Raw genomic sequence first — 12,094 nt, 5'->3', positions numbered from 1 at the left:
GCCCTGGGGGGCTGGTTGGCAGCCAGCTGCCGAGGGAGGGGCAGCCAGGCAGGTGGGCTGGGGCGGCTGGCGGCTGAGGCCTCTCCTCTGAAGGGTGCCCGCTTGGTCCTGCAGCCTGCAGATGCCCTGGCGTGTCTTGAGTATAAGAATGAGGTGAGCTGACCTAGTTTATTTTTGGTTATTATTGTTTTTATTTTTAACTGAAATAGTTTGGGATTTTTTTCTAACTACAAAACAGTGAATGCTCTAGTAGTCTGATTAAAGTATTTGATCTGCTCTTGAAAGAAAGTCAATTCATGCAGCTTGGTCCCACCTGGGTCCTGGGTCCAGGAGCCGCCTTGAGGAGAGCAGTGCGGCCATGCAGGTGTGCAGCAGTGTGAGCTGTGGCCTGGAGAAGTGAGAAGTGGGTACAGAGGCTGTTGTGGCAGCCAGGAGACAGATACTGTGGCCAGGTGATAGGACTTGCTACCAGTTTGAGCAGGAGCATGGTGGGTCAGAGGTGAAGCTCCAAGGTCTCGGGTGAGTGGATGATGGCAGTGCCATTAAGTGAGAGAGAGAATCCAGGAGGAGCACAGGGAAGGGGTGGACATGTGTGGAGGGCCCACTCTGTCAGACGGCCCCACATGCACTGTCACCAAATACCTCACAGCCCATTGTGTGGCTCCACATGCCTCCCCATCTCTGGTCACTTGGCTGGCTCCCCGCAAGCTTGAGAACTGGGAAAGGCCAGGATCGTGTGTGGCTGTCCCCCGTGTCTGCCGGCTTAGAGCACAGGGCCTGTGGTGACACACGGGAATCCTGCAGGCACCTTTACGGAAGGCGGTCTGGCGCAGCAGCAGTTCCAGGATGTGGTGCCCCGTGAGTGGTTGACTCCGTGGTGGTTTTGGTGGGGCGTCTCCCTTGGTCAGGTCAGCTGTCACTTTCGCCCGTCTTCTCCCATCCATGCCTGCTGGCGCTGGAGGGCAGCTTGGGGCCCAGAGTTGCCCCAGGATGCTGCTGGCTGTGCTTCTGGGGCCAGCCGCTGATGCTGCTAGATGCCGTGACTCCAGTGACAGGAGTTCAGGTCTGCTGCTCCAGAGCCATCAGTTGCCCCAGTCCTTGCTCTTCAGTTTATGGGGTGCTTAACCTTCTGTTAGGCTTCCTCACTTCCCCCTTTGCGGTCAGGAGGAATGCCTGCATGCACACATGTCCTCTCTTGGTAGTTCCATTATTTTGTCCAGAGGTGAGGTATTCGTGTGTTGTTCATGATATAGTTGTCTTACTGAAAATTTTTTCCCCATGTATGTGTGAAGTACTAACCACCAACACTGGTTTACCAGGCATTCCTGCTTTCCTCTTTGGTAAGGCCTAGCTGGTGAAACCAGCCCATAAAGTGGCTCACCCACCCATGGAGGCCCAGCTGCCCAGAATTCAGACACTGGCCCCTGAATGTGTGCTATTCTCCAGAATCCTACTTACTTCTGCCTTTTCTCTGCCCTCTTTTTCTGTTTCTTTTGACATGCAGAGATGCTCAATGTGTGCTTTGTTGCTTAATTTTATAATCCCCTGAGAAGAGCTGTAGCTTGATTCCAAAAGTGGAACCCTGAAGAATCATTTTAGTGTGACCAGGTGACTGCTTATCCACTCAGGGTATGGAGCCACCACCCCAAAGCTTGTGTCATTTTAAAGTGTGTTTCAATAAATGCAAGACAGAATTTTGGAAAACAGATGTGTGTGTATATATATGAAAACCGTTCTTTCTCTTGGTAGCAGTTTGGAGTGGGTGACATAGGCCATCTCTTAGCCCATGAAAGTACTTTTGGCCATCCCCCCGGGAGGTGCCTGATGATGGGCTTCCTTGTTACCACATTGCATCCCGTTCACAAGGCTCAAACTGTTTTAGTTTTTACTGAGAAACCAAAAATATTGCATTCGTTATTTTTCTAAGGAGGAGGATTAACAGACATCCACCAGCTTGCTTTGAGGTCCTCATGCTTGGGGCGTGGCAGCTTCTGGGCAGCCCCCACTGTGGCGTGAGCCTGGCCCATGGTGCCCGGTGACTAAGAACTGACCAAAAGCTCCTGGTTGTCCTTCTCAAACCAGCCCTCACATCATTTCTTAAAGCCTATTCTTTAAGGTCCAGGTCAAAGTGTGTACTGGTTTGCTGGCAACAGCTTCCCCTTTTAAACAGTAGACCTTATTTCTTCCCTTTTACTTTTCTATTTTATTATGAAAAGTTTCAAACACATAGAAAGATAAAAAAATTTATGCTGTCACTTGAACTCTACAATTGATACTTGGCTTGGATGGCTTCACTCCACACCTATTCGTCTAGCCACATCTGTTTGTCCATGAACACATCTTGCTGTTTTCAGACATCTCTATAATTTAAGCACATAAGCAGTGTACACTAACCAGAGTGTAATGTTTATTTATGGTTCTTTTTGTTTTTTTGAGGTAATTTTTGTATTCTGCGAAAGGTACAAATTTAAGTGTCCTATCTGATTAATTTTAACAAATGCTCACACCTGTGTAGCTCAGGCCCTGCTCTAGCTGCAGCTTGTTCCCATCGCAGTCCCCTCCTGCTCTGCCCGGCCGGTCCCCCTCACATCCCCCAGCCCTACCAGACGCCATCACTTTTTTGGTATTTTTTCCTAGCAGAGGTCAGCCTGTTGTAGACCATGGAATTATGCATTATATACTCTTGCGTAGGGCTCTTTTGCTTAGCATGTTTTTTATACTCACCCATGTTGTTGTATATTTCTTTTAACAGTGGATTTTGAATAATCATTTTAAGTACTCAGTGCACTGTGGTCTCCTTGCTAAATAGGAGGACTGCCATTGACCTCACCTGACCACCCAAAGAGGGCAGGACATTTGGAGGGAGCCAGATGGGAAATCAGGTGAATTCTCCAGCTAGGCTCCAATTAGAAGCCAACCAGATGCTGTGGGCAGTCACCGTGTTTCATAGGGTTAGCTACAGAAAGCACTGTTTCGTCATCTCTTGAGGAGACACTACATCCAATTATCTCTCTCATTTTATACCCCCAGTTGAAGATTCCTGTCTCTGGCTCCAAATCAGAGGGCCATCTCTATGTCAGCTCATACAGAAGTGGTCCCTTTAAGAGGTATATGGAAGGTGGGTGGGAATGGGGGGAACAGGAGGAGAACTTTCTGATGGAAACAATCCTGAGTCCTGTTTTCAGCTCTGATTACATGATTGTGGTATGAGAACCCGTTTGTCAAAGCTTGAACAGTTTCGTAGCAGCAAGTCCGCATCTTGGCTCTTAGTCTCAGTCCAGACCTTTCAATCCAACATGTTCTGAGTTGTCCTGTCCTTATGCTACTGAAGATTGAAGAACTTCACAGTTGTAGTGGTCAGGGTCTCCCTGACCTAGATAATTTGATGCTGTGTTACAGCTTATAACACTGCTGCCTCAGTCATTACAAATGAATAAAGGCGTGGGTTCCTGTTCCAGAATTATTCATCACATTCTTTTAATGGGGTAGCTCTCCACCTCATTAATTGGCTTTCTTGTCTGGGTGCCAATACTTACATTCACTCACTTTCCCCATGGGCAGCCTCTCTCAGACATGTTTGCTGTTTGGCCAGGAGGTGCTTTAATTCCCCAGGACCAAAGGAGCAGGCACCCTTAGGCTGCCACCTGGCTCCCCCTGGACTTCCTGGCCCCTGAGAGTTAGAGGAGGGGCTGGCCAGTTCCATCCAGGATCTGAGGGTGGTGTGAAGACAAAATGGGGAACAAGCTGCTCCTTCTTGTTCCTGATGCCCCTTCCATTCACCTGCCAGTCATTCATATTTAACTTGCCTTGACAGTGATGCTGGTTAAAGTATGAGGCCAGAGTAAAATGTTAAAACTATATTAACATAGCTCAAACATAATAAATTAGTGTTTAAAAAATTTGAGATGCCATTCCCAAAGCTTGTTTTTTCCCCTTTTTGACCAGGTCTTTTCACTCATTGTTCCTTTGATTAAAGAGACTGTACTTTTGGTTTCTATCAGGTGGTATCTTCAGGAGGTCTTCCTAGAGCTCAGGGACGGTCAGCAGATTCCTGTGTTCAAGCTGAGTGGGGAGAATGGTGATGAAGTAAAAAAGGAGTAGAGGTGATGGAGTAGACCCAGCTTTCTCTAAGCATGGCCTTCCCTCATCACCACGGACCCTCCAGGGCTGCAGCCAGTTTTCCAGCCCCCAGGGGGGGTGTATGTGCTGGCGTATGGTCATTTTGGTATAATCCCAATTTGACCACAACTATTGTGAGTTTTTTAAGATTAAAAAGAAATGAAACTTTTACTATAAGAATTTATTTGAAAGTTCTCTGAAAGCAAAGCACAAGATAGAAGGAATCAATATTAATAAAGTGTTTGTTGATTTTTTGCTGGTTCTCATCTCTCTTTTCTGCTCTCCACAACCTCCCCATAATTCCTGTTAGCTCTGCGAGGGTTTCAGCTGTTAACCTGAGAATGCCAAGAAGGGGCTGCGCTTTGGTTTGGTCACTGTACCCTGAGGTTGTGTAGCTACGGACGCTGTCACTTGGCCGTATTTTTTTTGCTCCACTTTTGTTTTATTTCTTACTTCTGTTTTAGACACAGCTGTCTGCCTGATTGAAGATTTGCAAAATAACTACTTTAATCCAAACATTTTGAAAGCTTAAGAATATCTCTGTGTATAGATAAGCACATGTAAAACTAACACCAGAAAGCTGGGCTAAAGCTAACAGGTCCTTCCCCCCTCTGCTTTCCAAACAACTAAACCACATGTTAGCGCCTCATACATTTAGGTGTTACTAGTCTTAGAAAGGCTTCTCTCTGAGCACCAGAGCCCACAGGAGCCAGAAATCTGGTGCCTCAGCTTTGAAGAGCCCATTCACTCTCTTAGTGTTATCAGGGTTAAATGCAGTGATGACTGCCTACAGTGCAGGACACTCATGAGCTCTTTTCCTAGCTTCTTGACGTTGCTTAAAGAGAAGCCTCTCAGAAAATAATAAGCTTTAAACTTGCTGGAGGAGTATGAGACCTTCAGTTACTGGAAGTTCGTTCTGTTCTAGAGTTTGATTCTTTAAAAATGTACGTCCTTTGAATAGATTACACAGCAAAGAGTCTCTCCCCGAGGGCACTTTTGCCAGTGTTTATTGGTCAGTATTATGGTCGGTACAGGCCTCGAACATGACTGCTCCGGCGCTGTGCACGGTCTGCGCTGGCCTGTGCTCTGCCAGCTACGACTCTCTTTTTGCCTGCGTGTCAGCTGATGCAGTGCTTCCTATCTGATGTTCTCCAACAGCTTTTACTTCCTTTCAGTGTCTCCTTTTTCTGTTGTTCAGGCCAAATCAGAAAACCAGGGCCTTATGTGAGCTCTCTGTTCTGATGTAAAAGCAAGTGCCAATTTTTGTTGGTATAGAATTTGTATTAATTCAGAGGCTTTTCTGAAGAACTAGTATTATGTAGTGAAAAGATCCTTGATTTCTGTTTGAAAGTCACCATTGGGGCATTTCTTCAGGTTAAGTTTGCTTCCATCTATGTACTTGTTAATGCCTCCTTGGGTAATTGTGAACAGGCCAGAACCTGGTCCTTACAGCAGACATTGGTTTTCCTTTTCCTGAAGCATAGTAGTGATGTGTATTTGCAGCCTCCCACTTCCTGTGTATCCAGGAACCAGTGAGACTTGGCACTGACTCCCGTTAACTGCCTGGAAGACATCTGGGATAATGCACACCGTCATCTGAGGAAAAGGCATCTTGTGATGTGACCCTGAGCCGAGTCTGAACAAGTACCCCCAGCACACCCCGTAATAGCAAAGACAGCCCAGGCACTAGAGAAAGGACTTAATAGAATTGTTAAGAATTATAAAGACTGCAGAAGAGAGATCACAGCCAACAAATCAGATACCACAGCCAACCAGTGGTAGTAGGACTCCCAGGTGCTGTTAGCTATAGCGGCAGTGTGGTCTCCACGCACCCCAGGTGGCTTGCCTGCCGGTGTGCTGAGTGGGCTGGGGTGGTGAGAGTTGCAGTGTTACAATACTGTGCCAAGGGTTTGAAGCAGCAGTGCTAACATGACGTAGAAGAGGTACACCAGTCAGGAGGAATCCAAGAGGCTGTAAGGTGGGAGTGGTGACCCAATGGGCCTTGAAATCTGAGATTTCTAGGGTGAGCCTTGCAAGTAGAGAGAACAACATAAAAAAAGGCCTTGGCTGGAGGAAATGTGAGCTATGCCTCAGAAATAAGATCTTCAATTGGCCAATGTAGAGGTTAGCTGAAGATGAGTACGAGAAAGCCCTAGAAAGGTAGGTTGGCCATAATGGGAATGGCAGCATTCGGATTTTGCATGCAGCTTGTGGTCATCATAGATTTTGGAGTAAATTTTACTGTTAATGAAGGTTTAAGAGACTGTTGTATGTGTACTGACAAGCCCTGTATGACTTCAAAATAAACCACAAATTTTACTGTCATTTAGTCCATTTTTCCCCTCTTCCCTCCAACTGTCCTCCATTCACCAATCCAGAGATTTGATAATACCTGAGAAGTCAAGGTTTTATTACTCCCAGTTTTGGTCAAGTTGCATAGAGCAAAGATGAAGTGGAAATAAATTACATATCATGAGACAGCCAGAACTTGACAAATTGTGGCCTGTGTTGTCTGGCACAGAGGGAAGGTCAGGGAGGAGCTCTGGAGGGCCTTCTGAGGCAGCCTCAGGCCTCTTGAACATTGCATGTTTTCAGTTTGTCAGTATGCAAAATATAAATACATACCAGTTGTCTTACAGGTGAGGCAATGTTTATGCTGCTCTTTGAGATGCTTGGGCAAAAGGTGCTGTGTACACAGGAGGCCTTTTGCTTGCGGGGGTCAGGGAGGTGGGAGGGGGTAGGAAAACTTTCCACCTATAAGACTCTCACCTCCTTAGGAACCTGCTCATAGTCCAGGCTTGGCCGTCAGCTGACTGCAGAGTTGCTTAATTCAAAGTACTGTCAGGAATGTGTACAGGAAAACTGGCACTTTATGAGCTGGCATAGAAAAGTGGGAGATGAAAATATTAACATGCCTCTCAGACACAGGTGTGTATCACAGATTACATGTGAAATATTAAGCACCTTTTATTATACTAAATAGTAAAGCTTCAAGGCAGAAATTTTCTCCCACCACAAATTATAATACTTCTAAAATTCAGCTACCATGTTATTGTCACCTTGCAGTCTTAATATAAGAAAGTAATTTTTTACTTCCAAATTTTTATTGAGAAACTATAGACCAAGCCTCTCATAAACATTGTTACAAAAATACTAGATATTAGCAAACCGAATCCCATGATATGGTAAGTAGTGTATTATTTTTCACAAAGTCTTTTGGTGCCTCTCCCTTGCAGTGCCCTTCTCTGTGGGAAGATTATACCTCCCTGCCTTGTTGAACTTGGGTGTGACCATGATTTGTTTTGGCCAGTGAACTGTGAGCGGAAGTGACATGCAAAACTTAGAGGGGAGGTTTCAGTGTCAGCCTTTGGCTCACCATGTCCTCTCTTCTCTATTCCCTGAGATCAGTAATGTCCCAAATGGCAGCAGCTCCAGGGACTAGGGTCGTGGAGGGAAGATGATGTATAGCAGAGCTACAGCTCACCCATAGTGGGACAGGTAGCATGAGCGAGAAAGAAACCCTTATGCCTGTAAGGTTAGGGGCCACTTTTACTTCAGCGTAACCTAGCCTCCCTGTTCACAGTGACTGAGAGAGCTTTATTCTAGGAATGCAGGGTGATTCAGTATTAGGAAATCCACTAAACAGTTTATCATATTAATGGAGCTGAGGAGGAAAATTACATGATTTTTAAGGTACAGAAAAGTATTTGACATAAATTCACTAAATATTCACATTAAAAGCAGTCAATTAAATGAGAATTAGGTATTTCTGCTTGTAAGAAATCAGCATCTCTGTTGGAATATGAGGGATTTTTCCACTGAAGTCAGAAGCAAATGCACAATATGCACTATTATTTAATACTGAATTGTGTCCAACACAATTAGGCAAAAATAAAAAAGCAAGAGGCCTAAACATTAGAAGGGAAGAGTGAAGCAATTCTACAGAGATACGATTACTAATCTGGAAAACTGCGAAGTATTTGGTAGAGGCTATAAGGTTAATATGTAGAAGCAATACTCTTCACATAGACAAATAACCAGTTAGAAGAAATAATGGTGAGCAGACCCTGTCTGTAGCAGCCAAACCCAAACCCCAACGACTCGGGAGAAACTCCGGCATACCGAAGTGCCAAAACACGAGTGGAGGATATAGAGGTAGAATGGACAGATGGACGGCCTGTTCTCGGTGGTGAGATTCCTCAGCATAAAGGTGTCAGGTCTCCCTGAATTCAATTTAATCAATAAACATACTAGGGATTTTTAAAAGTTAAACCCTCTATAAATTCATTTGGAAGAATAAACGAGCAAAGGAAGAGGAAGGAGGCAGGGCCAGTCTGAACCAGACATAAAGTGAGGAAGTATGGGCACATCAAGAGCTGACATGGTGGTACAGGTGTTACAGAAAACAAAAGCATAGCCAAGTGCATTAGGAACTCTGGTTATGCTAAAGGCAGCATCTAAACTGGGGGAGGAGGGGAAGACACTGGGAAATTGATATTGGAACAGCCTAATAGCTACATGCAAAAAGATAAAATTGGGCCCATTACTCACCAAAGTCCAACTGCGTCAAATACCTAAATGTAAAATGAAACCATCTAAAGTACTAGCAGAAAAATATAATCTGGGAGTGGAGAAACTTTCCTAACCATGATTCATTATCTACAAATAGGGGAAATTGATAATTTTGACTAAAAAAAATCCTGCATGTCTAAAAATACTGAAAGCAAAGCAAAAAGCAAATATTAAACTGGAAAAAATATTTACAATTTAGATCACAGAACTTAACATCCCTAAAGTGTAAGAGCAAAAGTTGAGCAGACAGTAGTAAGTCAATAGAAAAATGGGCAAAACATATGAATCAGTTCACAGAAAAGACATACTCGTAAACATAGTTTTTTAAGTGCTCAACCTCACTCTTAAAAAGAATGTAAAATTAAAGCTACAGGAAGATACCACTTTTCCAACAAACGGGCAATAATCCCTGAATATGAGAACCTGTTTTCTTGATAGGCTATGGGGAATTAGGCACTCTTAAGTTGCTGGTGGGGACATGAAATGATGTAATTCCTGTGAATTTCACAATATCTGGAGAAATGCCAAGTACAGTTTGCCATTTGACCCCCAGATCATCCTATATCTGAGACTATTCCAAAGATACAGAGGCAAAAATACAAAATGTCATTTATGTAAGATTATTTAATGCAATACTATTGGTAAGAGCAAAAAACTGGAACAACCCAAATATAACCTAAATATCCATCAACAGAAAACTGGTTAAATAAACTTTGATACTTCTACACAACTGAGGTGTCTCCTTGTGGAAAGGATTATATGTATATATTCTATTTTCAAAAAGAAACAGTGGAAGCATGACTAAAATCAGTAAAAGTAGTTGCCTTAAGCCAACAGATAATGAGGGGATATAGGTAGGGAACAGAGATGGAAAGCTGTACCTCCCTGAAGGTACTTTGTTTTATAGTTGACTTTGGAAACATGCTGTTTTGTTTTTACAAAAGGAGACAGCTTTAAGCATTTAAAAATATACCATTAATAATAAATTCCAACTACATGTCAAAAAAGTCTACACTTGCTTACTCAATAACCCCTTATCAAGCGGGGTAAGCAGATTTCATTACTTATATAGATATAACAGGTTTATTTCTTCCCAATTTTAGCTGGATGATTTAAGGGTAAGAAAGATACGTCATAATCAGGAAGGATAATGTTAAAAGAAAACATCTAAAGGCCACTTGCATCTCAAAGGGAAAGACACAGTGTTGTTTTCTGCATCTATTAAACACGGGATAAAGGAAGACAGCTAAGTCCATTGCAAAATTAAAACCGTGAGTTAAAACTCGTAATCTCAGATCCCCAAGAAGGAACTTGGAAGCAGAGCATAGTGAATTTGAGAGTTATTTGCTGAAATCTTAATATTAAACATGATTGTATTCTGTATTGGGTGTATCTGGAAAACACAATTCACTGTCCATGGGGAAAACGAGCAGAAGCTGAAGCTGTGAGAACACATTAGTGTTCTGTATTTGTATGATGTTCCGGGGCAGTCCACGGGCCTTGATCTGAGGCCCATTTGGAGAGCCGTCATTATTTATGACCTCCCCTATGGTTGGCTTCAGACTGCACTAAAGGTAGAAGTCTTGTGGGATGTTTGTTAGAATATTGTGGGGTTTTTTTTTTAACCAGTAAAAAAGCATTCAAAAAGGCTTGAATAAATCATTTATTTCTTTCACTGCTGTTAGTGGTTGTCATAAAGGTTATCTCTTAACCTACACGATTATCATCTACACCATTTACCACATGAACCTAGGTGTCTTCCCTAAAGATAGTACGTAGATTCCACTATTTAATATTAAGGAGCACAAAGAAGGAAAGTACCAGATTATTTGGTCACTGTCATCCAATTGGGGAAAAATAATGTGACCTTTTACATATGTTTAGTGCATTATTTTTGTGCTAATTTATATCCTAGTTTGTGTGGTCCCCATTGACTCAGTTTTTATGTAGCCCAGTAGCCTCTTTGCCACTGTAATACTACACCAGCAAGCCATGTCTCAAGTCTCCCATCTTGCAAATATAGATGTTGGCTATGAGAGCATGGTGGCATCAAGAGATCAGCCCAAGGTAACCACAAACCACTGTGAAACCTGCGTTACCATGTGCTTCATCAGCGTCACCTTCCAGACACCAGAAGTGACGCTTTATGGGGAAGCTGCCCTTGTTGAGTGCAAGGGTCAGTGAATGAAGAAATGAGTTCCTAGTCCTAGTCCTGATGCTGAGTTTTGAATCTGATGGGCTCCAGATTTGCCCAAGATCACTACTGACAATTTAGCAGAAAGAATTACAGTACTCAGTCTCTGCAGAATTTCAGCCAATAGGTCTTTTTGTGTAACTTAAAAAATACAGAGACTTTAAAGACTTTGATTTTACTTTTGTCTTAAGATACCTGTCATTAAAACTTCTAGCAGTTTGATGACTCCCTTATGGACATCGCCACTGCGTAGTGTAGCAGCTGGGTAAGTGATGACGGGATGTGTCTCTTTGCCTGAACGCAGTAGGAGTGTTATGAAGGCTCACTTGTGTTAACATTGCTTCCATTTTACAAACTCATTGCAAATGTAGCCACTTTCTGGGACCAGATTGTCAGAAAACACTGTTTAATGCAATGTAAGGGACAAAATGGAGAAGACGCACTTCTGCCTATTTTCCCACGAAGTACAGCTGAAAACCCTGGACATACATAAACAAAGTCAGTAAGATGAAGAGAAGGCAGATTGGGTAAGGGCCAAAGACCCAAGTAATAACACAGCAGTGAGGTCCCTGTATTTTCTCTGGCCTCATGTATCCCAGACTGGTGTTGGCGACACCTGCAGCCTGGAAACACCCGTGGGAGCAGATGACACAGCCATGAGAAGCCTGCTTTCCAGCCCAAGGATCACAAAGGGGAGGCCTGGAAAGGCAAAGGTCTTTCACATGGCAATTGCCCCACATTAGCCAAACACCAGAGAAAACACATGGCCTGAACCCCACCCTATCAGCAAAGGCTGAATGGAGAGCCTAGACTTCCTCCCTTGCTTGGCTGCAGTGAGGCCTCGCCCAGTGCCCTGCTGGGGAGGTGGCAGAGAAGACTGCGGGGGGCCGGGACCTTCATCCACAGAAGATATTCCCCCCACCTATGGTGTCATTAGAAGCCATGTGGGGAGCCTACACTTCCACTCCCATCCAGGATAAGCTCCCCAGCCAACTGGTATCAATGCAGAGCCCACATTCCCCAGTGGGAAGCTATAGTGGGTACCCCTCCCCAGCCTGGGTGCCAAAGGGAGCCGAGTGGTGTGCCTGGCCCTTTACCCCACACCTGGCAGTAGGGATATGGTACTGTTCATACCCCCACTTCGCCCACCAACATGGTTATATAAGATAATGTAAGGAAACCAATGATCAGTGTACAATAGAAGTCACA

The 12,094-nt window shown here is 44.0% G+C and overlaps 1 protein-coding gene across 27 annotated transcripts in view; it reads left to right on the top strand.

Annotated features, from left to right (window-relative positions):
• COA1 (cytochrome c oxidase assembly factor 1) overlaps window positions 1–9,824 on the top strand; it is a 116,161-nt gene extending 106,337 nt beyond the window's left edge. For 24 of the 27 annotated variants that reach the window (XM_073239101.1, XM_073239088.1, XM_073239087.1 and 21 more), the window contains 2 exons: window positions 3,031–3,107; window positions 4,002–4,373. In XM_073239101.1, coding sequence (XP_073095202.1) covers window positions 3,031–3,107; window positions 4,002–4,101 — 177 coding nt within the window. In that variant the 3' untranslated portion in view covers window positions 4,102–4,373. The other 3 variants (XM_073239108.1, XM_073239109.1, XM_073239110.1) reach the window with 3 other exon arrangements.
• Window positions 9,825–12,094: the final 2,270 nt, after the last annotated feature.

The sequence above is a fragment of the Manis javanica genome, chromosome 6, assembly GCF_040802235.1.
Source record: "Manis javanica isolate MJ-LG chromosome 6, MJ_LKY, whole genome shotgun sequence".
NCBI lineage: Eukaryota > Metazoa > Chordata > Mammalia > Pholidota > Manidae > Manis > Manis javanica.
This window is presented reverse-complemented; position numbering and strand designations above follow the sequence as displayed.